Here is a 27,929-nt window from a genome sequence, read left to right as displayed (position 1 = left end):
AAAGTGTTGAAAATAAACAAAGATTCTTTATTTCAAACTACAGCATGGAAATAACAATGCCAATACATTTGGAGGTACAAGATAGTAGCACAAACAGTATTTACATAAAAACACAATGCTACAACTTTTATTTGTTCTCATTCAGAAAAGCCAAAAGTCCAAAAAACTAAATCAGCATCACAGACCTTTGAGCAAGGACAAGGTGGATGATTTGAGGCCTCTCCGGCGTAGTGGGAAATAGGCGGCCTTCAGCAGTAGAAGTATCGGTGTGTGACTGTGGGGAAGTGTATGTAATGAAAGACCGCTAAAAGATAATGACTACCTTACGGAGCGTATGAGACCTCATCCTCGTGAAGTGAAGTGAAGGCTCACCCAAGTGACCCAGCAATCACTCAGACCTCAAGACCTACTCCCATCTGGGGCGGGACTCCGAGGCCACCGTCCGAGGCCACCGTCAGCACATGTGGAACGCCAAGTACTGTAACTGGGAGGTAGACTTGTACTGGACATTTACTCTCCGGTTCCTTCCTAGCCGTCTGCTGGCTCCGCTGGCTGCTACACGCTCTGCTCTTTCTGCACTGCATGATTCCATGCATGGAATCGAACTACACCAGAGGTGCAAAATCACACCCGAATGAAAACGCTTGAATACAAAACACTTAACTCTGTCTGCTTCATAACAACATCGTGTGTACTCCGAAAACGTTTAAAGGCAAGACTACGAATACAGCGTTGTACAAAAACTGTCCTACATCACTGAGTGGGTATTTACACACCATTACAGTAATCCCTCCTTTATAGCAGTTACATCAGTACATTTCCACAAAGTAGGATTCCTCATCTATAAAAGGGAATATTTTCATAGTCAAGAGTACAGAAAACCTCTTCAACTTCCTAAATATGCTGTCTAACATGATTTAGAGCCCTCTAGACATTAAATAGCAACCCTATAGTCACGTTTACACACTACGGCCGACGTAAGAGCCAAGACATAATAAGACTCATGCTTGTGTGTGTGTTGTTGGTGGCGGGCGGACAGGAAGTGACATCCGGGGTTCAGAGTTGAGTGTTAGCTTGGCGTGGGGGGTTAGCTTAGCGTGTGTCTGCTGTGAGATAATTCGAGCCGGCAATAAATGTCTGGTGCTTGTGTGTCTCAGCCAAACTCACAGTAACATTAGTGAGACCGAATGACCGGTGTAGAATACTACATATCAAAGCGTCCTTGAACGCATCATCTGAATGCCTTAAGTTGGTGTATGACATCATTCAGGCAAACTACATCAAATGTGTTTAATGTGCATATTTTATTGGAGCAATAATAGACCTCATTTAACGCATTTTATGATTGAATGTATTTTTGGAAAAGCCATGACGGAGTGAAGCAGTGAAATTCCGAGCGTGAAGAATGGCGAGGGATTAGCGTATAGTTAGGTGTGCTCTCATTAAGGCTAAAACTACCATGTTGACCCAGCGTCATGCGAAAAAACAGCTACTGTACGATTTGAGTTCATACACCACATTGGCGACCTTGAAAGGTGAACACGCTGACGGCTGGGGTCGGCCATCTTGTCAATGCCAAAACATCCCCTTTCCGATTCCTCGTGTGGATTCCACTTCCTGACGATTCTCCATTACGATGCGTTTAAGAGGCAGGATCACGAAAGCTAGCGTGGATGGAAGGTCTGAACTTCTCCATGATATGAACCTTCCATCAACTTGACTCGGAATTCCCGACAAGGCTAAAAACATAAATATCCCAGCATTTAACTTGTTCCCTTTTACGGGAGCCAATGTTGGTGTAAGCTATTTAGTATCAAATGAGCACAGGTAAACAGGATGTGGCTTACTCTTACTTTGAAGGCCAGATGTGTGTTGTGTGGGCTGAGAAGGTCCCTTGACCGTGTAAATCAATTAGCTAGCCTAGCGAACCAGTATCTCCCGTCCTTTATTTACACCCAACGTCCACGTCAGCTAGCATCCAGAAACCCTGGTTAACCCTGGTAGACAAACCTACTTAAGCTTTGACTCCTCAGACTGTGATGCTACCAGGAAGTGGAAGGAGGTACTGAGAATTAATCACGTTGATCGCTGAGCCTCCTTTACGTGATATCTTTGGGTTGCAAATGTTTGTTTTTTTATAAAGGTTTTAGCCGCTTTGTCTTTGCTGGTGCTCAGGACTAAGAACATTTGAAGTTGGAATGTTGGTACCGGTTCCCGTGGATGCCCAACCCCACTCAGGGCAAATTATGAAACTACATGATAACTACAGAAAATGTTGTCATTTTTTGTCCATTCCCCGATTGGACCCTCAGTGTTGTTCATGTTCAGAGTGTTACGCAAATACAACAGTCCATTCCGTCACAAAGTCCTATGGGGTGCAGTTAAGAGGCAGAAGAAGAAGCGTAAACTGTCATTTTGGACGTCTAAATGTAGGACACGGCTCTGTAGGTAACATACCCCGTCATCAAACATGGGGACAGGACGATGCAATACAACACAAACAACATCACTCAAAAAGGAGGGACTGTTTGACCTCGTCATTTTTAGCTTCCCCACAGAGAGTCCATCGTGTGCTCGGTTGTTGACTTTTTTTGCGGGGTTTTAATAAGCTAGGTCCCACGCACGTGTGAGTGCGGAACGTGCAATCGCTGGCAAAATAATGCTCCGAGCTCCCATTCAAATGATAAGCCGCACCTTCAGATGCCCTCCCCCCCCGGGAAGCACGGCGAAGCTAAGCTCAGACCTTCTTTGGTTTGCGACCCAGGTGGTAGTAGTACGCCAGGGTGATGGCCAAGAAGAGGACCCGGCTGAGCAGCAGCAGCGTGGCGGCATTGGGCAGCATGCCCATCTCTATCAAGGTGATGGAGGTCACTGAAAGCAGAGAGAGACACACCGTGAGGAAGATGGAGGGGGGGGGGCAAAACACACTGAAAACCAAAGTAGCGCTGCCGTCTGGTACTAAAGTACACAACTTTAAGGGGTGCAATGTGTGCGTAGAAATATACAGTTCATAACTTCTTAGCGCGTCTAATTGGATTGGTTTGCAAATATCACATTATTTATTTTCTCTAATAATTCATTCATTTTCTACCGCCTACCCCAGTTGTCTTCGGGCGAGAGGCGGGGTACACCCTGGACTGGTGGCCAGCCAATCACAGGGCACATATAGACAAACAACCATTCACACAGTGAAGTATTTCTATAATTCCTCATATTAACTCACAAGCAAGATCTCGTAGTGCAGGGGTCTCAAACACGCAGCCCGTGGGCCAAATGTGGCCCGCAGGACACTAGTTTGATATCATGTACCCAGAAAAAAATATTACGTTTGATTAATGTTTATGTTAAAGGTTAAATAACTGTTAATAGTTATCCTCCCTATCCGTGTGGAAGTGGTAAGTTTTTGGCTATTTAAGTTTAAAGGAAATAACTCGAAGGCTACCGTTTAGGTCGCTAGCTCTCTAGTTTGCGAGTTAGCATGTGTCTCAAGACCCTGCAGTTGCGCAATATGTTGTAAATAAAAAGAGTATAAATGTGACTATAGTCGTGTTTTGTCATGTCTACAGGGCTCTAATAATGCTTTGTTCATTTTAATCTGAAAAAAATCATTTGTCTACCCACCAACTATATGTGGTTTCTTAAGTTTTTATTATTATTATTATATTTATTTATTACTGATTGATTGATTTTCTTTATTCTTGATTTATTTTTCATCTTATTTTGTGTAGAAAAATAAAAAGTAAGATATTTGAGAATAGTGGAATGTTTTATCAGAGCTTTTATTGTAGAAAATCGGAACCAAAGCAAAGTTTATTAATTTTTCTGTTTTTAATAAATGCGTTTTTTTTTTTTTTTTTTTTTTTGGAAAACCTGATGCGGCCCAGCCTCGCCCAGACCCTAGCTCCAGTGGCCCCCAGGTAAATTGAGTTTGAGACCCCTGTCGTAGTGTATAGACTGGTCATATATTTAATCTCATTTTATTATTCATTTCATTATTTGTGTATAACTCTGGGTAAAATTGTTGATTTGTTAATACTTGGGTTTTTTTTACTTTTTTATATTGTGTATTTTGTACAGCTTAAATGATTCTGTACTCTTGCTGCTGTGCAATTCAAATTTCCCCACTGAGGGACGAATAAAGGCATATCTTATCTTATCTTATTCATACCTATGGACAATTTGGAGTGGCTAATTAACCTAGCATGTTTTTGGAATGTGGGAGGAAACCGGAGTACCCGGAGAAAACCCACGCATGCACGGGGAGAACATGCAACCTCCACACAGACATGGCTGAGGGTGGAATTGAACGTTGAGTCTCCTAGCTGTGAGGCCTGCGCTAACCACTCGCTAACCATGCAGCCGGCTCTAATGATGTTCATCCTATTTTGAAGGTGGTGAGCAGGTGTGGAATGAATAAAACAGATAACCTAGGGTATACTGTCTTATTATGCCTGAGGCACGTTTGGGCTGTGTTTACACTATTTATGGTGGAATGTGTTTAATAAGGAAAAAAACACATGAGGATTGTTGAAAAGCTGCCTACTGCCAACCCCCTCCCCTGAAAACAAAAGACAATGCAGGCTGCAAGTCTAAGCAATGACCACAAGAGGGCAGTTTCTGCACATTCATATTAATAAATAAACACCGCTTTGGTTATCCATTCTGCATTCAGAGGGCTTGGCCTCCACATTTCACTAAGATAAGCAGATGCTGCAAAGAAAATGTTGCATATTTACCAAGAAACTGGACCGTGAAGTAGCAAGCTTCGCTCAGCAGAGTCCACTGGATGACGATCTTCTCTGCCGTGTAGAGACCGTTCCACATGATGAGCGCCAAACCTGCAGGAACGACTCTTGTGAGTCAACTGTAGCATTGAAATGATCGCATTCAATTGCAGCTGCATTGAGAAGAAATGTCAACTTCTGTTAAGTTCTACTCACAATATCATCATTCATGGCAACGTTTTTCACTTCGCAAGTCTGATAAAAGATTGTGCTCTGTCATTTTGTCCCCTGACATTCTTCTGGGTAATTTCACTGCATGTCACTCACCATCACACACACACACACACACACACACACACACACACACACACAGTGATGCTAAGGAAACAAGCAGGGCTGATAAGTGGGAGGGCTGATGGACCATATCATCTCCCGCCATAGATAGCCTGCTTCAGTGGCAGTTCTGCCTTGAATGACGCCCTGGGCAAATCGAGACATTGCCACAAAAGCTTACTTTAAAAAACAAGTTAAAAAAATATGAGACATAATACAAATAGAAGGGGAAAAAATATGTTTTTGCACAAATCCTTCTAGCCCTCTTTCTCTCCATCGCAACAATCTTCAAGTCTCTAATTGAAGAAAAGAATGTTAGTAAGGTTAGCTTATTTGATCATATATGAAGAGCTTGCAACCAAAAGGCGCTAAATCCAATTTTCACCAATTTGCATGTTTTTCATGAGTTTAATAGACCTCTGTCATGTGTATCCAAATCACATATTTTGGTCTTGAAATCATTTTAAAAAATATGAAAAAAAGTGATATGAAATGTATGCTTTCAACCAAAAGGCGCTATTTCCATTTCAGATTTCAACCAAAAGGAGCTAAATCCCTTTCTTTATTCTGATTGGCCCAAGTTTCCCCATCTATTGATAATCTGACCAATCAGAGAGAAGAATACAATTGGCACTGCACATACAGAAAGCCAGTATCAGTGCGCATCCTGTTTTGTTTGTGTACATTAAGTACACGTATGATAGTTACAGTATGTTATGCAATTCAGGAGAACACAAATTGTGTTTTTACAGTATTCTGTAACATGGAAGTTTTTTTTACGCCATAAAAGGCATGTCTCTACCTTGACACCTCCAACTTTCATGAGAAACATTATTTGACTTGTACTAAAAAACATACAATGTAAAGAGTTTGTAATGAGATGATTTTTGTCACTGTCACCTTCATGGTGCAGTCAAATATGAGCACTGCTTTTAATCAAATTTTTATTAATTTAATTAATCATAATTATTTTGTATTGTATGTTGAGAATGGCTTCTGTGTTGTAATTATTTTATTAGCATAGCACATTAAAGCACCTTACATTCTTTTACAAAAATGCCATTGAAGAAGTTAAAGGTGACTTCAAATTTATTTCAGCCAAAAGGCGCTAAATCCGAAAAAAAAAATAATTTAAAAAAATATATAAAATACATGGTGTGTGCAGGATTTTTATAGCGTGCATTTTTATGACCTATATTGATAGCTCTTTCATTTGCAATATAGACTTGATGACCAAATAGATTGATATGTGCGTAGTTAAAAATCATTGATTTTCTCGAAATCAGTCAAAATGGATTTAGCGCCTTTTGGTTGCAAGCTCTTCATATATTCCATAATGTGGTGTACATCAAGTCATCTTTTGCCTCTTTCTCCTCTTCTTTCGAAATTGTGCTTCTGATGGCTTTTCCATGTTTTTTTTTTACATAACTATATTTTTCAGCAATTACTGTTCTAAGTTCCATCTTTTACCTTATCATTAAGCTGAGGTCCAGCGCACCCGCCCCCTTGTTAAACTTCTTCGGTTTCATCCACATCACGTGGCGGATGTTTGTAGTAACAGTACTATGAGTGAGTATGTTGTCCTCATTGAATAGTGAATCCCAAATGTACAAGGATCCATTGTATTCATGGAATTAGAGAGCTTTTATTTCTTTCTCGCATCTTTGGACCGACACTCACTTAACAGCGCTCCTCCATAAAGCCGAACAGAGAGACTGGTTGTGGAGAGCTCCTCCTCAAAAACGACCTCATATAGCTGGTTAGGAAACACCAGGGCCTGTGTAAAAAAACGGGACAATTACAACACAGCAACAGCAGTGAGCCCTCCAAAGTACAGGCACTGTGACAAGTGGAGTGTGGACGCCATGAACAGTGGACATATTGAATATGGACGCGCTAAGGCAGACAGAGACTGAACTGTTTCTCCAAACGGCAAATGTGCATACAAAAAAAAAATCATCAATTCATCCCCGAGTGACACAATGCCTTTGCAATGTGAAAGACACAAGAAGCCGAGCCTGGTGATGGATTCATTTCCACGGCACTTACCATTAAGGCGACGGCAGTGAAACCCACAGCGGAGATCAGCAACCACAGCCTTAAAAAAAAAAAAAAAAAAAAAGAGAACAGCATTGCTTTCCATCAGACCTGATTGCTCTGATCTGACTTGACACAATTTCAGCTCTACTGAGAATGACGCCGAGCACGGCTGATCTCGCCCTGCTGAAATCTCACCTCAGACCGACTGGCTCTCGGACTGCGAACTTCATCTCGTTCCCCAGCATCTGGCTGATCTGCGCATCAAGACAGAAGAAATGAGTTGAACAAATAGGAAAGATAAGGGGGTGTTATGGGTAGCTACATATTATTCATCAAAGTAGAAAACCAAGAACGATGGAACAAATAAGTACATTTACATCGTGTTGTGAAAAAGTTTTATTGCCATACTTAAATGTTTCAGACCATCAAATTAATTCAAATGTTAGTTTTCAATAAAAAAAAAAATTCCAGTTTAACATCTTGATGATCCCCGAAGACATTTGGGAAAATACTCTGTGGTCTGACCAGACAAACGGTGGCCATTTTGGGAGGAAAGAACATCATAGCAAAAGTCAAATATGGTGGTGGTAGTGTGATGGTCTGCGGTAATAGCGTATTTTCTGGACTATAAGTCACTCCGGAGTATAAGTCGCACAAGGCCAAAAATGCATCATTAGGTAAAAAAAAAAATACATAAGTCGCACTGGAGTATAAGTCGCATTTTTGCAGGTAATTTATTTTACAAAACAGACATTACGTCATCTTGAAAGGCAAGTTCTAACATTAATAAAAGAATAGAGAACAGGCTGAATAGGTGTAAGATATGCTAACACAATGCTTATTCAGCTACACAAAAAATAAACATGAACTCTGGAGTATAAGTCGCAGGAACAGCCAACCTATGAAAAAAAGTGCCACTTATAGTCCGGAAAATACGGTAAATAGAAGTATGAATTCTGCGGAAGGAGAATGTCCGGCCATCTGAGCAAACACTTTTTCACAAAAACCTGTAGTATCGTGAAGCTGTATTAATTATTAATAATTTTTTGGGCGTGTGCCTTTCTAAAATAAAAACAAAGCTGCTTTCAGAGCATTTTTTCTTTGTTACACAAATATTTGGTCCAAAACCTTCAATTCCAGCAGCAGTGATTTCCCTCCTCCCTGTGGTCAGATGAGCATCAGTGCAATAAAAGACACAGTGATGCGTGAAAAGCACCAAGGCGGAAAAGATGAATCATTTTCCAGTGGGGGGGGGTGCTTATAAGGAAGTCGCTATCAATTACAGTCTTTTTCTGCTCCACAAGGCTGGCCCTGAAATATCTGATATAACGACAACTTTCCCCACAGCTTCTGTTCGCATCTTAAAAATAAAATTGACAGTGTTTCCCAAAGGACTGTAATCTATTTGTGGTGGTAATGGGGCATGTGAGGGTGCCGGGTGCTGCAGGAGAGAGAAACATGGTTGTAGGACAGACAAAAAAAAGTTTTTGTCGCATTGTCTGAGTACTATGAGATGGGGAGGGGCCTCACAGCAGCGCCTGCTGCCCGTTGAGAAGAGCAATACATGCGTCTCTGAGATAAGAAAAAACTGCTAGATTGGTTATTAGTCACGATACAGATGTCTGAGGACTCGCTAAGCCAAGGGTGTCCCAACAAAGCGTAACTTTGGGTCTACCATTGGGGGAGGTTGAAATGTTTGCCTGTTTGTTTATTTATTGAATCAAAGACTTTTTTTATTAAATGTCGTCAGGGTAATTTGGCGTGTCTGTATTAGAAATACACTGCGATACTTTTACTGTGATATACTTTGTTGTTGCAGCTGTGTACTTAACTATTTATACCGCCAAGACACACTAGTTCATTCCTGTTGTGTTTAAGCACAACCGAGCAAGACTGTGGAAGATTCCACTTAATTGATTTTGTTTGTGTCAACTATCCACGAAAAAAAAGAAGCTGAGTTAAGGATGAAATGGTAACAGTCCGATTACAAATGTCAAGATTCACAACATGAAATTGTTCCATACTACTCTCCCTTCTCTGTCAGCCACCCGGCTACGTCATGTCATGTGAAGGAGCATCTGTCATCGCCATGGTTACCGCTGCCACCGCAGCAGAAGCGCCTCTGCATAAAAAAAAAATTATGTAAAAATGCCTGGAGAAGTGTAGCTTCTGTGTCGGCTATGGCGCTATTCTATCAGTGAAATATCTTCACTACTGACGAGATAGTTGATGTGGAAAACGCAGATGTATTACCATCACTCAAGCCAGAAATGTAGCTCAACTAGTAACGCACCTGATGCCCGAGCTACCTCGGCTGTCGCCTCGATTGTTCAAACTGTGATCACATGACAATAGCGACAACAGCCATGAAAAATACTTAAAGGGAGCTGAGCATCAATTGATAAAATTGGGGGATAGCGACAAGGTGAGAAACAGGAAATGAAGAAATACACAGCGTTATCGTTATCACAGCTCCGACGTCAGGCTATTTCCCCATGAAATCACTCACATACGGGCAGGTTAGAGCATGGAAAATGTCCAGGTGACATCTAGCCGACACCAGGCTGAACGTGGGAGCATGGGATGGGTTTAGACCAGGGGTCTCAAACACGCGGCCCGCGGGCCAAATGTGGCCCACAGGACACTAGTTTGAGGCCTTGATATAAAAGTTTAATGTTAGTGCGGCCCGCGCAAATTTGATATGGATGCTGTATGGTGTCATGTACCCAGAAAAAATTATTACGTTTGATTAATGTTCATGTTAAAGGTTAAATAACTGTTAATAGTTATCCTCCCTCTCCGTGTGGAAGTGGTAAGTTTTTGGCTATTTAAGTTGAAAGGAAATAACTCGAAGGCGACCGTTTAGGTCGCTAGCTCTCTAGTTTGCGAGTTAGCATGTGTCTCAAGACCCTGCAGTTGCGCAATATGTTGTAAATAAAAAGAGTATAAATGTGACTATAGTCATGTTTTGTCATGTCTACAGGGCTCTAATAATGCTTTGTTCATTTTAATCTGAAAAAAATCATTTGTCTACCCACCAACTATATGTGGTTTCTTAAGTTTTTATTATTTGCCGTATTATTATTATTATATTTATTTATTACTGATTGATTGATTTTCTTTATTCTTGATTTATTTTTCATCTTATTTTGTGTAAAAAAATAAAAATTAAGATAATTGAGAACAGTGGAATGTTTTATCAGAGCTTTTATTGTAGAAAATCGGAACCAAAGCACTGAAAAAGTTTGTATGTATATTTTTCTGTTTTTAATAAATGCGTTTTTTTTTGAAAACCTGATGCGGCCCAGCCTTGCCCAGACCCTAGCTAGTGGCCCCCAGGTAAATTGATTTTGAGACCCCTGGTTTAGACTGTTGATAGAGTCACGTATGAAGGCTTTGTCTCATGCCGTCAGACCATTGAAGGAGCGTACTGAGCGGCGTGTTAAGAAGCAGGCATTGAACCCTGACCAACATCTGCCGGCACATATTGTGGCGTAAATAGAACACCTCTGTCTCACTTGATGATAGGTATTCCTATCTCAGCAGGAAGAGGCAGCCAGTCGCTGAGCGCTTCCTTCCTTTGTTTACAAAGCCACACGGACTCCAGGATGAACTGCTTTCCTTTCTACAGCGCCATTTGATTCGTTCCAAAACCCGGGTGAACATCTCAATAAAATGAACACATCCTGTGTGAGCGACAGGAGATCACCACACGCTTCTCACACCAATAACCTGACACTTAAACAGCATGGACATTCAAGCATTGGCAGCTTCTCCCCTCTGCTAGGTTTTGATGCGATATCTGATACGCTGTGAAAAGGGATGTGCATAGCAGATAATATGCTAGCATCGTCACGTGACTGTTTTATTCTCCTCTGCCCACCAAGAGAAGAAGAACCTGACAATGTGTGTCTCTGGAGATGCATCGCTGTCCATATGTGCTTGTGCTGTACACATGAAGGATTATCGAAATGCGCTACATCAGGGGTCTCAAACACGCGGCCCGCGGGCCAAATGTGGCCCGCAGGACACTAGTTTGAGGCCCCCGCCTTGATATGAAAGTTTAATGTTAGTGCGGCCCGCGCAAGTTTGATATGGATGCTGTATGGTATCATGTACCCAGAAAAAATTATTACGTTTGATTAATGTTCATGTTAAAGGTTAAATAACTGTTAATAGTTATCCTCCCTATCCGTGTGGAAGTGGTAAGTTTTTGGCTATTTAAGTTTAAAGGAAATAACTTGAAGGCTACCGTTTAGGTTGCTAGCTCTCTAGTTTGCCAGTTAGCATGTGTCTCAAGACCCTGCAGTTGCGCAATATGTTGTAAATAAAGAGAAAAAAAGAGACTATAGTCGTGTTTTGTCATGTCTACAGGGCTCTAATAATGCTTTGTTCATTTTAATCTGAAAAAAATCATTTGTCTACCCACCAACTATATGTGCTTTCTTAAGTTTTTATTATTTGCCGTTTTATTATTATTATTATATTTTGCTTTTCTTTATTCTTGATATGTTTATTTTTCATCTTATTTAGTGTAGAAAAATAAAAAGTAAGATATTTGAGAACAGTGGAATGTTTTATCAGAGCTTTTCTTGTAGAAAATCGAAACCAAAGCAAAGTTTATTCATTTTTCTGTTTTTAATAAAAAAATTTTTAGTTTTTTTTTTTTTGGAAAACCTGATGCGGCCCAGTCTCGCCCAGACCCTAGCTCCAGTGGCCCCCAAGTAAATTGAGTTTGAGACCCCTGCTCTACATGTACATGCAAGAATAGGCAGCCATTACTCACAGGAGCTGCTGGGGCTCATGGGATTGTGTGAGCTGGATTCATTGAAGCGTAATAAGAACGAGTCATCGGCCAATTAGATAGTTTTCCTCAGAGGCCGCACATCGCGGCTCCTACACCGTTGGACCAACTACCATTTGCAGTTTTTCAATCCGCATGACTGGAATGTGTTGGCTGAAAAAGGAATCTGACCTTCGAACGGTGAACTTCCCCATCGTCGTCTTCGCCGCCAACACCAAGAATCTTCCGGCTTTTCAGGCGGCTTATCAAATCGGTCTGACTGTGCTTCTTCATCAGAGGAGGATGTGGTTTAGAAGCCATGGTCCACACACCTGAGGAAAAAAAAACCCAAAATAATCTTCAATGTACTAGAAAAGATTGGTATCCAAACCTTTTCCCTTGAGGGCTACAAAATGAGCAAAGATGGCTCCTCGGCCACACTTCAGACAGCCCTGATCAGATTAGTTGAACTAAGGGACTGTCCTGTGGTTGGTATCTGAGGCTGATGTTCCACAATAAGATGGACATGAGATTAGCTTGTACAGAACGGAGCATGGATGCAGACAACTGTCACAGCAGGGCCAACTGATTTGTGTTCATGACCATTGCCAACGGACTCAAACAGCCAACCAATAGTCAAATCAAGAGACATCATCATTGGATAATAATCACAGCCTCCACCACTGATGAATCGGTGAGGGTCAAAGGGCACACACAAATGTGTGTGCAAACCCCTCCCCTCCCACAAACACACAGATTGGAATGGTCTACCTAGAATTGAATACAGCTCCATTGGGGCAAATCTCTTGGGAAGTTGAATAGGAGCAATTATTGAACAACTCCAGTAAAAAGCTTTCAGCGCTAATGGGAATCACCATGAAACACAATTTTGTTAATCAAATCAAGTCGAAGCACATTTATTATTGCTATTGTGATTTCATTGTGTTGGGTTTGTAGATTAAATGAGTCAAAAGTAATATACTGAATTTTGTGGGGTATAAGTTGCACAGAGAATAAGGAAAACAAACATGTGTCGCATTTTTTTGGGGGGGAAATGTATTTGATAAAATCCAAGACATTTGATCTTGAAAGCTAATTTATAATAATAAACAATGTCTGGTAACACGAACAGCTGTTAATGTGACATTAGTTATTCAGATAACTAGCTTGTAACCTGCAGAATGTTATTAATTTTTGGTGTATCTTTCTCAGTTATCATTGTAAGTTGAACGATTCCAGTGGTACAGGAGTGATAGGCGTAGCCACGTCAAGCTGAAAAAACATCATATACAAGTCGCACCGGAGTACAAGTCACAGGACCAGCCAAACCATGAAGAAAAGTGCAAATTATGGTCTGGAAAATGGTGCGCATTGGCACCAAGTGAGAACGCGATACAGGTGGTGCACCACAAGAGCGCATTGTCACCACGCGGCATGATTTGTTCCCACATTGATTTGGTCTGTGACGCCATACAACAGCAGGCTAGCTTCATCCTAGCTTCGTTCATTACACTATTTGCACTGGACCTAGGGTGTTGAACTCCAAAAATAAAAAAAATGAAAAAAAAGAAATGGATGGTAGGTCTATACGATCTCAGAGATGGAGAAAGAGCCGGAAGGATGCAAGATACTAGGAAAAAGGAGGCAAGGACAGGAGGAGAGATTGTTGACTAGACAACATTGCTTTAATTAGCAAACAAAAATTCAAAAGGAAGATCCAAGAGTTGCGGTGTGTTCACATGTTTAACATTCCTTCAATGGGGGAGCCTATACAAGCTGTTTTCGGGCGAGAGGCGGGGTACATCCTGGACTGGTTGCCAACCAATCACAGATCACATATAGACAAACAACCATTCACACTCACATTCATACCTATGGACAATTTGGAGTGGCCAATTAACCTAGCATGCATGTTTTGGAATGTAGAAAGTAGAATGTTTTCATGGAGAAGTCACATTCAAAACATTCTCTTAGGGATTGTTGTGCAGCATTCGCCTAATTGACGTGTAATATATTCAACAATCTCTGCTTCAGCTCCATAATCCCTGATGACGCGACACTTTAGTACATTCCTTCAGTAAACCACACATTCTTCCGGTATGCTCCCATACCGCAACCCCAGCCTGGGTCTGTCCATTGAATCTGTCTAACATAGCTTCTTGACTTGCCGACGCAGTGCCGATGTAGTTGCCTAGCAACTGACAATGGTCCAATCACCTTCTCATCATGGAAAACACCTGTCATGATTGCAAGAGGCTACGATGATGAGGAGGTTTCAGCTGAGAGTCAACCATCATTCGGCTGACATTATTCCCGATACCACTGGGGATACTTCAAGACCATTCAATTAGTATTCAGTCAACAGGAGTCATGACATGTTTTAATAATGAAAAAGGATGCGGAAACAAAGCAGAGTCCAAGAGACACCAACACTCTTCAGTAATAAAATGATTCTTCAGTACAAAAGTCATACAAAGTAGGAAAAATGCATCCCACCTGAACGGTTGAATCGATCACGATTCCAATCAGGTCCTTCTCCGGAGAATGAAACATCCCTAACTATACAAATATTCCATTTGTAAATGAGCGATAGCACACAGTGACATAACGGAAGAGGAAAAAGTAATGCAGATGTCCAACCTATTTATGGGCAAATGCAAATGTTTTACTCTAGGGGTGGGCAAACTACGGCCCGGGGGCCACATCCGGCCCACCAAGCGCTTGAATCCAGCCCGCCAGTTACTTTTGCAGTATTTTAACTTTTAACATGATGTCTATTCAGTAAAAATAAAAAATAAATTACATTTCATAGTTTGAGGAAAATTAGAACATGTAGCTGATAGTGTGACACTTTTACAAATTAAAATAAAATTAATTAGACTAATTATTCAAGGCGGACTGTTAGAATTAATTCATTAATTTTCTACCGCTTTTCCTCACGAGGGTCGCGGGGGGTGCTGGAGCCTATCCCAGCTGTCTTCGGGCAAGAGGCGGGGTACACCCTGGACATATAGGCAAACAACCATTCACACTCACATTCATACCTCTGGACAATTTGGAGTGGCCAATTAACCTAGCATGTTTTTGGAATGTGGGAGGAAACCGGAGTACCCGAAGAAAACCCACGCATGCACGGGGAGAACATGCAAACGCCACACAGAGAGATGGCCGAGGGTGGAATTGAACCCTGGTCTCCTAGCTGTGAGGTCTGCGCGCTAACCACTCGCCCGCCCTGCCGCCCCTGTTAGAATTATAAGCGTAAAATAGTGTGTGTGTAAATATATTTTCTAGCCCCCTCCACAATTTTGTTAACACAACGCGGCCCACAAGTCAAAAAGTTTTGACCCCACCCACCCGTCTTATTGATTGACACCCGCATATTGATTTGACAAGCCATATTCTTTACTCAAGTGACCGCAGCAACTACGTTCCTCATCACGGAAAGTTGGGGGTAAGTAAATGAATACTGAGACGTATGGAGCAGAATTGTGACATCTTCAAGGTCTTAAATGAAAGTGCTAACATGACACTAACATGTTCCTTTTCTTATTCCCACCATGACAAATAAGAGCCAAAGACATATCGCCTGTGTTATGTGTTGTTTTTGTGGTGTCATGAGCACTTTAAAATGTAACAATAAACACTTTGGAGCGTCAACGCAGGTACCTTCTCATTCCGCTGCCAACAGATCAGCTTGGCCTTTGGCTTAGTGATGAATTATTCACACCATGATAATGACGCAAACAGAATAGTGGCACAAGCTGGAATGTGTTAGAAGGTGACTTTTGCTGGCAGCAAAGTCGGCCCAGCTGGTCAGAAGGGCAAACTAAAGACCTACGGTACGCTGGCCAAGAATAATAATAATAATAATAGCAGAAGGTACATCCACCTGTTAGATGCACTCCGTATGGCTTTCGCTCTTCTTTCACAGGCCGTGATGCCGGAACATGCTGTTGAAATGAAAATCCTCTAAACATAGTAAGACGAGTGGGAAATGTGTGAAACTCCCCAGGAGGCCACGGGAAGCGACATGAGATGTGGCGGAGGTAAAGAATGTCTCATACGGATGAAGCGGCGTGTGGGTGTGAACAACAAATAGGAAAGCAGACATCACCTTGCCGTTTTTCCCAAAATAACACCAAACACGGCATACAGTCAGCCTCCTTATATCCACGGCAGAGAACATAGCAACACCCTTTGATATAAACACACGGGAGCCAGGGCGCAGACATCAATACCGCGGTGGCGTTTCCTGTGTGCAACAATCGCCGTTAATGATTTAGATCCGCATCAGCACACTGAGACATCGCAGCAGTGGAAACGAGAACGAGAGACGGTTCTGTTCTCTGCGGTCTTGATTTCACTGATGACTGCTATGAAGGAACGCCTCGACAGGAAGCACTAGCTTTAAAAATGGATGCTATTCCTGATGTGGTACACAGCGGGGAAAAAAAACACAAGAACAACAACAGAGTAAGTGGTGTCTTGTTTACAGATCGCATTCTAAACACTATTCCATGATAGCGACAAGGCTGCAACAACAAGAATTGAAGGATAAGCTACACTACTTAGCATTCTGTGTTTTGAAGGCGAGCTATCTTCATCTGCATGCCTTAAGACTTAAGTCCATGCTCTGGAAGTTCTAGATTTCATCTCCAAAGCTCCCTCCCTTCTCGTCTCCTGTTAACCTATTGACAAATGGCTGACATCTTCCCTATAATCACCGAAAACATCCCGTCTCTTTGTGTATCCGAGTGATAGTACTCTATTGACATCAGACATGTTTGAGGAAGTTCTATTCATCTTGAGGAGATTCTGCTTAGTTTTTTTCAGGAAGGGATATTTCCTTTCAGCTAATGTCCTTGGGTGTACAATAAAGCAAATGAAAATTTTTCTGGCTGCCCACATCCTGTGGCCTCGAGCCCGTAACCAGCGATGTCTTTTCTCACAGATCTTTCAGGTGACGACATACATCAAGAGAATATTCTTCATCGTGAACTCGTACCGAGGGTGATTTGTCAATGGACATTTCCCGACAACATCTGAAACTACGCGAGCATCGCAGAGACGAGTTTCCTGCGGAGTGACCTGGTTGCTAGGCAGCACTGCTGGATGATGAGCAAACCTATTTCCAAAGCTAAATCGAAGACGCAGATTACTTCTGGGTAAAGGTCAAAAACGGTATAATAGATCCTTGAGAAGACCATTGTATGTCAGCCACTTTCCCACTAAAGACGTGTACTTGATTTCCACACTTTTTTTTTTTTTTAAACACGCATGTGAGACGAGGTGTGAGAATCCGGTGCAATGTCGATACAGCCCAAGATTCAGTCCAAATCGTCCAAAATAAAAACTCCCATTTAAGAAGCACATTGTGTTGAGCTGTGTTGTCACAGACGAATATTTACATTGGTTTGATGATCTGAAACATTTACGTGTCACGCCACCGTATGCTATGAATCGGCCAAATTTCAAGGCTAACTAAATCATTGCTCACTGGTCTCGCACCTTGTGTTTCAGTCAAACAAGATACCCGTTTAGTGTGTCATAACACAATCGCTCAATGTTGTTATTGTTGTGAATATTTCTCTTTGGTTGCTGTGCATTCGTCTCTCGACGTGACGTCACAACTAAGACGGCGGCGGTTCAGAAACCTCGCTGATGGGGCGTGCCATGTCTTTTATAGTTGTTTACTGGCAGATGATAGAATGAAAAAAACTTTCATTTTGTTATTTTTTTTTCCCCCCCAGGTTTTATGTCTACATCCATCATACACTTACGCACAAGAAATTTGCGGGATGCTTGCCATTTGTGTTCATTTTAGTTTTCCCAACCCGCAACCACGCCAACCCTTAATGAGAACAGCTTTCATTTCTTTGTCTGATTCACTTAGTGCTGTCATTTGCTAAAGCAAGACGAATGAATGCTCTGCGTCACAAACGCGGGAGGACTTCCATCTTGTGCCTGAGGAGTCTGCAGGAGGAGCGTGTGGCCGGAGCAAACATGTGACATTTGGCTTTGTGCACCGCGGTGTGCGTCACCACCAACTATGAAGACGCGCACTTGTGCAAAGGCTGAGTGTAATAATGGAGGTAGTATATCAGTTTTATTTGAGCGATCACAGCGCCTCCACGTTTCCCTTGAGAGAGTCCACGCATCATGCGACGTGATTAGCATGAAAAGATGGCGTTACGGGTGGTCCTCCTTTGACGGAGTTACGTGGTTCTGATTGAAAGTATTCTAAAAAGGTACAAGATAACTCGCTAGTGCAGGGGTGGGCAAACTTTTTGACTCGCGGACCGCACTGATTTAACAAAATTGACGGGGGGGGCCAGGCTATATATATTTTAACAGTCCACCTGAAATCTTTGTATCTGTAAAAGAGTCATGCAACCTGTTATATGTGCTTGTGTCCCTTTTTCAGGAGCACTTTGTAAACAGCAGACCACATCAAATCACCAAATTGATTAAAAAAAAAAAAAAAACTACCTGAACCATCAAAAGGTTGGCTCAAGCCATGATGCTGGGTTGTATGTTAAGTTTCAATGAAATACTTTGGAAAGAACATATTTAAAACACTTGGCGGGCCGGATGTGGCCCCCGGGCCGTAGTTTGCCCACCACTGCACTAGTGCACGATTGCGTAGTGGAGTAAGCAGCTCAACGAAGGACAGCAAATTAAGCATTTGAATGCCCGACTGAACTGATACGGGTGAAAGAAGATGCATTCAAAGACACTGCGACAAAATGTAGTATTCCACACCGGTCACTAGGTGTCAGTAATGTTAATGTACTGTTGGCCGAGACACACAAGCACCAGACATGATTGCTTTTACTGCAGGTTTGAATTATCTCGCAGCAGAACCCGTGCCGAGCTAAAACTCAACTCTGAACCCTCACTCAGCTAACCTAGCATGAGTTTTATTCATGTCTTAAAATGGCTTATTTTTTACCTCTGTCAATGTGTTTCTGCTTGTTTGGGTGACTCCCCAGTTGTTATGGATATACAGTATATATTTTTAATCACATTTGCATTATAATATGGACACTATATCATTACAATTCAATGAACATGGTTAATATTCATGTGCATAACTGGCCTTGCACTGAAAATGGCTTAAATACAGTCTTGAACCTCAGTGAGCATTTAGAGAGCTTTGATCAGCCTCTCTCAGAAACGCCCCCCCAACCCTTGAGAAAAAGATCAGACAGCCTATTGTGGACTGAAACGGGTCTAAAGCCAATGAGATCCCCCACGGTTACAAGAAGGGCAGGGTATGATATTCTATTCCTACAGAAGTATTTCAATGCACCAGACTTGAGGGTTCCGTTCCAGGGGCCCACAGCTTATGACTTTTGCCATGCTTTCAATTATTCCCGCATCTCCAGATATGGCAAAGCTGCCACTAAATCAGATTTTACCAAGTGGACAAAATGGCACCAAGAGTGATCTATTTCACCGAAAAAAATTTTTACAAGCATGAGTGCCCAATGTTTTGTCGAGAATTATGCCTAACTATTCATTTGGTTGGAGTTGTACCTCGTGTTATATACACACTGTAGGTGAAAAGGCATATAATTAGTATTTCCCATTTGTTTTTTTTGGTCTAAATATTTCAACTTTCTTCTGAAATAATCTTCAAAAATTCTCTTCTCGTAATAGTATGACTTTATTCCCATAATCTAACTTTTCCCCAAAAGTTTCTCTCTTAATATTCCGATACTCCCTTCATGTTTTGACTTTATTCTCCTAAAATGGTAATGGTCATTTGAACATGCATCAGATTCCAATTGAGTGCATCCCATAATCAGTTCCCAGTTCCACATGTCCAAAAGGACTAGGAAGAAGCAAAGCTTATTAAATCCTACCCCTCCATCTGGTACTTTTACAATCAGTAACTGTTACATTTGTTCACTTCCTGCTTTCCATAATACAGTTTTTTGGGGTTTTTTTGTCCCGTACTGAAGTACAGGGTGATATGACCATCCAATGACATTATGTGTACCATAGTAACTGTCCATATAGTGATAAATATAGCAAAAATGACAGCTGTTTTTTTTTCCAATTTCTACTTTCACCCACATTTCAAATTTCCTTTGTATAATTACGACCTTATAACCATAAATTTACTTTATTTTCACCACATAACTTTTCCGCAACCTAATTTCCCCAATTCAGATTTTTTGTTTTTCATACTAGACTTAAATATTGTATTATTCCTATGACTTTATGCTTGTCTTCTAGAAGAATAATTACCATAACGTGGCCTGAGGCTGTGTTATTATTGTAGCAGCAGGTTATGCATGTACAGTGTGTCTGTGCCAGCATAATTCCATTATTTGTCATCAATACTGCTATCTTCATTGGAAAAGATCATGTTGCACCATTTAGGTGTGGTACTTCATGCGACAACACGGTTTGAGATGACTGAGATCAATATCAATGAAGTGGAGGAAGCACAGAGCGTGTTCATTTTCAGAATGATGCAGTCAAATCACCTGATCAGAACCAGAATATTAGCGAGAACCCATTTGTGCACATGTAAACCCGACTTTTACCCTTGGGTTACTCCTTTTCTAGCCCAAATATTGGGTCGGTATATAGCAGGGGTCTCAAACTCAATTTACTTGGGGGCCACTGGAGCTAGGGTCTGGGCGAGGCTGGGCTGCATCAGGTTTTCAAAAAAACAAAACGCATTTATTAAAAACAGAAAAATGAAAAAAACTTTGCTTTGGTTCCAATTTTCTACAAGAAAAGCTCTGATAAAACATTCCACTGTTCTCAAATATCTTATTTTGTGTAGAAAAATAAAAAGCAAGACGAAAAATAAATAAATCAAGAATAAAGAAAATCAATCTATCAGTAATACATAAATATAATAATAATAAAACGGCAAATAATAAAAACTTAAGAAACCACATATAGTTGGTGGGTAGACATAATTTTTTCCAGATTAAAATGAACAAAGCATTATTAGAGCCCTGTAGACATGACAAAACACGACTATAGTCACATTTATACTCTTTTTATTTACAACATATTGCGCAACTGCAGGGTCTTGAGACACATGCTAACTTGCAAACTAGAGCGCTAGCGACCTAAACGGTAGCCTTCGGGTTATTTCCTTTAAACTTAAATAGCCAAAAACTTACCACTTCCACACGGATAGGGAGGATAACTATTAACAGTTATTTAACCTTTAACATGAACATTAATCAAATGTAATTTTTTTTGTAGGTACATGATACCATACAGCATCCATATCAAACTTGCGAGGGGCCGCACTAACATTGAACTTACATATCAAGGCGGGGGCCTAAACTAGCGTCCTGCGTGTGTTTGAGACCTCTGGTATATAGGAAGATCCATGGGTTCTGCGCACGTTCTGATGGAAAGAAATCTTCAGCAGAGACTACTTGTAAACATGGTGACTCGGAATTGTGGGATAGAGGAGGAAACAAGCCGTCTCGTTAGTGTGGTGGCCGACAGGAACATGATCTCTTTGGCGTCAATTTGATGTGAATGAAAAAGCACGCTAACCGGGGCAGACGCTAACCGTGGTTCCACCATCTTTCATATGAGAGATGAGAGCATTCAGTCAAAGCGATATAGGAGCCATCTTGTGCACAGACAGCATCCAATGAGTGCATGACCTCTTGGTTAAACCTAATAGGTTACCGTTTCCGAAAGGTGACACGTCATGGCAGCAAAACAACTGTGTATTAGAGGGTGTGTTTAAGTGTGTGTGTGTGTGTGTGCGCGCACGTTCACACAACACCACCACCCTAGACTCCTCGCATATATTTGCATACATTTGCATTTTATATATTCTTCATCCTTCAAATAGTGAGCTTTATTGCAAACTCAGTTGCTTAAAAAGAGATTCCCTTGGTGACAAAAACTTGTCATAAAAATGTGCATTGTTAAAAAAAAAGCAAATATGAAAACAACGAATGCCTGCTAAAGCTTGCATTTGTGCAAAGTGTATGCGTGTGACATTTGTACTGCACACGGCAAACACAGCATGAATGTACGCAGCACATGTTGCCGCCGTGGCTTTTTCACTGCATTCATAAACCCGAGCTACATTCATAACCAGAACCGGCTTAACGTGAGGGAAGTCAACAGTTGTTACATTATTTCCATGTTGCACAAATAGACACATGCATTACTCGACGCCATCATACGCTCTCTACGACCATATCAGTACTTATCATCTCCGGTTTAGGTGTGATCTATATGTATACACTGATAGGGAATCCCCTTTCTGAATGTTTCTGTGCTAATCACAGAGGAACTACTTAAGTAAAGCCAACTCCAGAGGAGCCCAAATAGCTCAGTGATAAATGAGGCCATAAAGCAGCAACGGTTTTCAGCAAAAGGTTCCGTGAGGAAACTCTGCGGCGTCGAGAACACAACATGAATATTTCATGAGCTATGCGGTTTTGGTCAATGCAGAAGTCTGAACATTTGGAATGAATACATGTAACATACAGTACGTATCCAAAATCCCTGAGCCCTAAGCAGCTTTGCAATGTTCTTGCTTATTGTTCAAAAATGTAAATAAATAAGTTCAGAGATAAATAAGAAATTCTTCACAATAAAAAAAAGGTCCATGCAGCCCACCACCACAGCTTCAGAAAATATGAGGGTCGCATGCATTCTTACAAAGAACACTAAACTCATCACACACCAACTTAACACCCAAGAAGTATAATTGAACCAGCTCAACCAAATCACTCATTTATTCATTTTCCAACACCTATCCTCACGAGGGTCGCGGGGGTGCTGGAGCCTATCCCAGCAGGGTACACCCTTGACTGATGGCCAGCCAATCCCAGGGCACATATAGACAAACAACCATTCACACTCACATTCATACCTATGGACAATTTGGAGTGGCTAATTAACCTAGCATGTTTTTGGAATGTGGGAGGAAACCGGAGTACCCGAAAAAAAAAAACCCACGCATGCACGGGGAGAACATGCAAACTCCACACAGAGATGGGATTGAACTCGGGTCTCCTAGCTGTGTGAGGTCTGCGTGCCAACCACTCGACCGCCATTTTTTTCATAAAGCAAAAATGAACTTACTGATTGAAGATACTACGGCGTATGAAGTGGCAAAATGCAGCAGCTATCTCGTTCTGACAAATTTCCTGCGAGGTCCACAAAGTCCACAAATTACCGCAAAGCTGCAAGAAGACACAAGAGAGTTAAAAAGGACATGTTGTCCAACGTAGCAAAAAGACCTGGAGGGATTAGAATGAAGGCCAAATGAGATTTGCAGACAGCTGGACCTGCCTGAGGAGGAATTTTGCCAAATGTACACAGAATATTGTCCACCGCATGGGGTTTGCCACCTCTCCAAATTGGAATGCTCTTTGGTCTTCCCCTGGCAGCCTAAAACAAGTGCAATAAAAGTGACAACGTCAGAGCAAGGAACATATGGCATGCACTTTGCTAATCTCGGCCCTGGGAAATAAACATTCACATCTGCTTGAGGGTCAATATTAAAGCCACAGTTACACTTTCAACGCAGTCAGTAGGGAAACAAAGAAACCCAAGAGCCCTTAAAGAACGTGATGGATTTCTCCCTACAGAAGCAAGCATAGAAATATAGCCTGTCTCTGTACGGCTGTGATAAATTACGTCTGCCATAATGCGGCCTGTGTAGGAATGCATTTTCGCATGAAACATTAATGGAGAGCTAAAATACATTCTAAAGCAGGAGAGTTGTCTCACTCCGTTCATTCACAGAGTCAACCCTCTTGTCATGCAGCCTGTTTGGTTGAGAGAGAAAGACGAGGAAAACAAAAGAGGCATGCAGACATCAATATATAAAGGCCGGTAAAATGATTTATTTATCGTGTATTGATTATCATGAGCGGCCTACTAATGTCCACCCAATGGCATAAAGACATGGTGCACACTGTTTGAGTGGACATTGTAAATAAAGAAATGGACACCTCTTCTTTCTTTTGGTCCAAGTAGCTTTAAAATAGTGCTGGAGGTCGGATACTACTTATACTCTTTACATGAAGCAGCACCAGTTTCTAGAACAGGGGTCTCAAACACGCGGCCCGCAGGACACTAGTTTGAGGCCCCCGCCTTGATATGAAAGTTTAATGTTAGTGCGGCCCGCGCAAGTTTGATATGGATGCTGTATGGTATCATGTACCCAGAAAAAATTACTACGTTTGATTGATGTTCATGTTAAAGGTTAAATAACTGTTAATAGTTATCCTCCCTATCCGTGTGGAAGTGGTAAGTTTTTGGCTTTTAAAGGAAATAACTTGGAGGCTACCGTTTAGGTCGCTAGCTCTCTAGTTTGCGAGTTAGCATGTGTCTCAAGACCCTGCAGTTGCGCAATATGTTGTAAATAAAAAGAGTATAAATGTGACTATAGTCGTGTTTTGTCATGTCTACAGGGCTCTAATAATGCTTTGTTCATTTTAATCTGAAAAAAATAATGTCTACCTACCAACTATATGTGTTTTTTTAAGTTTTTATTTGCCGTTTTATTATTATTATTATTATATTTATTTATTTCTGATTGATTGATTTTCTTTATTCTTGATTTGTTTATTTATTTTTCATCTTATTTTATGTAGAAAAATACAAAGTAAGATATTTGAGAACAGTGGAATGTTTTATCAGAGCTTTTCTTGTAGAAAATCGGAACCAAAGCAAAGTTTATTCATTTTTCGGTTTTTAATAAATGCGTTTTTTGTTTTTTTTTTTGGGAAAACCTGATGCAGCCCTGCCTCGCCCAGACCCTAGCTCCAGTGGCCCCCAGGTAAATTGAGTTTGAGACCCCTGTTCTAGAAGAAATACACTGACTGATGCCTTGGTTAACGTCATTCATCTTTTCTACTCAAACCAAAACGGATTCTAACCAAAGCAAATTTTCCCATAGGAAATGATGTAAATCCAAGGAATATGTTCCAGACACTGCAAAAATGCTAAACAAAACATTTTGGATGTTGACTAAACAACGCACTAATTAATTAACTTTGTTAGTTGGGTTATCCCCCCCCCCCCAAAAAAAATATATATCTATTTTTTTTTGCTTCTTAATGCATACACACGGGAAGGCAATTGTTTTTTCACCCAAAAAATATATTTTTTTTTTACCCCCAAAAATAAATAGATATATATTTGTGCCAAAAAATAATTAATAAATAAATATATATATATATACGTATATATATATATATATATATATATATATATATATGTATTTTTTTTTGCACAATTGCCTTCCCGTGTGTATGCATTAAGAAGCAAAGGCCGATCCTGGATGTACGTATACTGTATATGATGCAACTAATGAGGCCTTCTGGCAGCCAGGGACAAAATAGTGTTACTGTTTGAGTTGTCTGGAGTCCTGGCATCAGCACAGCTTTACGGCAACATGTTCCATCTAACCAGACAGGAATCCATTAGGAAACAAGTCTCTACATTTTCAAGCACTTTCTCCAAAATGCAAATACATGCACGCATTAAAATGAATTCAGTTTCCAGACTTCTCAAGTGTGCTTTAGAGCCACGTAGTTCCCCATTGCCTCTTGGTTCATCTGAAATACTAAAATGACAAGGTTTACAGCATGCTGTGTCATAATAATATCAACTGAATTGGCAAGCCACGCTAAAAGAGGTCACCATCTGCTTTGGCCACCAATGTAAGAGTACTCAAAGGGCCCGAGGGACGGCTTAAAGCCGTACTATGTTCCGCCTGCCTCAGTGCCTTCTGACACATAACCCAACATCTACATATGTTAGTGCTAGCTCTTTGCTCATTATTTAGGCCTCAGTGACTTCCTCTTGGGATGTCCATGCTAAATAAAAAGCTTAGTCTAAATATGCTCTGACTAGCATCACATTTGCCATAAATCGCTAATTGTTTATAAATATCTGATAATATGGGTACCATCTACAATCTAAAAGCCCAAATTTCAACACTGATCTTTAATCCTTAGGCTTCACTGATAATGATAATTCAATTCCACCCTCCAAAAACATGCTAGGTTAATTGGCCACTCCAAATTGTCCATAGGTATCAATGTGAGTGTGAATGGTTGTTTGTCTATATGTGCCCTGTGATTGGCTGGCCACCAGTCCAGGGTCTACGTCGCCTCTCGAACAAAGACAACTGGGATAGGCTCCAGCACTTGATCCGGAAGTGTACATTTCCAGAAGTGCTATCGTTGGTGTGACACCTCTCAGCTAAAGCAGCATAAACAATCACTTCTGTATATTTTCCATTACAATAGTAGCCATGCCAAAACATTGTGTTGCTGCTGGATGTTTATAGTTTCCCAGTGATACTGAAAAAGAATGTTTTCAATAAAAAACAAATAAGGACCACTGTGTCAAAGTTGGCATTAAGTCCGATTTTGTTTACGTAATGTCTTCTAAACACAATTCCATGATCATGACAAGCAAACTTGAAGCTCCTTGAGGACCTCATCGTGGAACCCGAGTCCACTGCCAACATTGGAGATGCCCCCTTCCACTGGGACACAGAGACTGAATGACTGACAGGAGGGTTCACTTATGCCGTTCATTCCGCTTTGGAACCAATGCGCTGAGTTGCAGGGACAGATGCACAGAGTGAACTCTCTTGTCATCCAGCCTGTTTGGTAGAGAGGAGCAAAACAAAACAGTATATGGGGGTATACAGCCAAGAGAGTTTAGTGTCTTAGCGAGCCGTGTTGACTGGAACGGCTTTTAAATAAGCTGTTACCATGGTAACTTCGGCTAACTTTGCTATGTTACACTGACAAAGCTGCAGAGGGATAACCATTTTCATTTATCCAACACCCCCGGCCAATTAGGTTCCCCTGCCCGCCCACGGCGCATGGATAATTTGTTGATTCCCAATTGACAGCCGCCATGGGACTCGAGCTCGACTCATTCATTCCACTTGTCTCATCCAAAAGGCCAAACACACGGCTCCTCCCGCATGTTATTGTCATCTTGACTTTAGGTTTTGTTGTGTGTTGAAATGTCTCCAGCGTCACACGCACAGCCGTCAATAAACACGAGCGTGCTGAGAGAGAATGATCTGTCTGTTGTTCAGGTTGGGGCTTCCTTTCTCTGGTTGGATGGCTTCTGGATTGCACGCAGTCAAGCCACAGCATGATGGGGGTGTTGTTAGAAGGTGCTGCAGCATTACTTAACAGCTCGGAGGACAAGTCATGACACACCTGAAGTGCATGGCTGCATTATGCACATCTCCTGCTGATGCTTCACTGCACCTCCGTAGCTGTGCAAGAAAGAACACCAAGAAAACTCTTGACTCTCAAATCTACCAACTCCTCGACCAACTCCCTCACCTCCACCAAGTTCCGTCAACATTCTTAACTCATTCTACGTGGAGTTTTCGGTGACATTACTATGAAGTGGCTGCCATCAAGCAGGAACAATTTGAAGTTAGGTCATGAAAACAATACATTACATATTACAAACTGACGTTTTCATTCATTTCAACAGCAGCGGGGCGGGGTGTCACAGCGTTGCCGTTACTTTTCTTTAAAAAAAAAAAGTCACAGCCATCAAGCTCACAAGAAACAACCATTAAAAGTCATACTTTGTCGACGTTATTCGCATTTGACAGATTTTACGAGTGAAACTGGTTAATTCAATTTCAACAAGGCTGAACTTCCTTCGCCTCCAAAAGTAGAACATTGTTAAATATGAACCATAACCCCACATTAAACAACCCCTAATTAATATACCAGTATATATTTTTTACACAAATTAGCCCACGAAGGAATCTCACAAGCTAAAGTGAATTGACCTCGCTTTAGCTAGCACTGACTGTGCGGCATTCACGGACACAAAAAACACCGCACAAAATCACCCCGAAGTACACACACGCCGAAGGAGGAAACTATTAAGAAAAAAAAGTACTTACAGCTTGAGTTTCGTCGCAGGAAAAGGGTGGCAGACGTTAGAACATGGAGTGAGCCCAGCAGACAGGGAGCAGACACATCGCCGCCAAGCTCCAAGCTTTCACTCAACGCCGCACAGCCGCCACCAGC

At 41.4% G+C, this 27,929-nt stretch overlaps 1 protein-coding gene across 3 annotated transcripts; it reads right to left on the bottom strand.

Moving 5' to 3' along the window:
* Positions 1-6: 6 nt before the first annotated feature.
* On the bottom strand, positions 7-27,907 carry tp53i11b (tumor protein p53 inducible protein 11b). 3 transcript variants are annotated; one of them, XM_058075628.2, is made up of 9 exons: positions 27,803-27,907; positions 23,185-23,283; positions 22,975-23,075; positions 12,073-12,212; positions 7,293-7,351; positions 7,107-7,155; positions 6,738-6,834; positions 4,737-4,838; positions 7-2,871 (listed from the first exon to the last, which is right to left on the bottom strand). In XM_058075628.2, exons 4-9 carry the CDS (start codon positions 12,199-12,201, stop codon positions 2,738-2,740), a joined length of 570 nt encoding a protein of 189 aa, XP_057931611.2. In that variant the 5' UTR covers positions 12,202-12,212; positions 22,975-23,075; positions 23,185-23,283; positions 27,803-27,907; the 3' UTR covers positions 7-2,737. The 3 variants fall into 3 exon arrangements, with proteins under 3 accessions (XP_057931611.2, XP_078646191.1, XP_057931612.2); XM_078790065.1 differs by lacking the exon at positions 23,185-23,283 and having other exon boundaries at positions 27,803-27,827; XM_058075629.2 differs by lacking the exons at positions 22,975-23,075; positions 23,185-23,283 and having other exon boundaries at positions 27,803-27,906.
* Positions 27,908-27,929: the final 22 nt, after the last annotated feature.

Source organism: Doryrhamphus excisus, linkage group LG1 (assembly GCF_037039965.1).
Source record: "Doryrhamphus excisus strain RoL-2023G ecotype Guam linkage group LG1, RoL_Dexc_Guam_v1.1, whole genome shotgun sequence".
Taxonomy (NCBI): Eukaryota; Metazoa; Chordata; class Actinopteri; order Syngnathiformes; family Syngnathidae; genus Doryrhamphus; species Doryrhamphus excisus.
The sequence above is the reverse complement of the archived record's forward strand: the minus strand, read 5'-3'. Positions and strand labels throughout refer to the sequence as shown.

Coding starts and splice junctions, on each gene's coding strand:
- tp53i11b (XM_058075628.2), bottom strand. CDS start 12,201: ATGGCTTCTAAACCACATCCTCCTCTGATGAAGAAGCACAGTCAGACC. Junction 7,352..12,072: donor GGGAAGTTCACCGTTCGAAG/GTCAGATTCCTT, acceptor CTTGATGCGCAG/ATCAGCCAGATGCTGGGGAA. Junction 4,839..6,737: donor TTATGGAGGAGCGCTGTTAA/GTGAGTGTCGGT, acceptor TCGTTCCTGCAG/GTTTGGCGCTCATCATGTGG.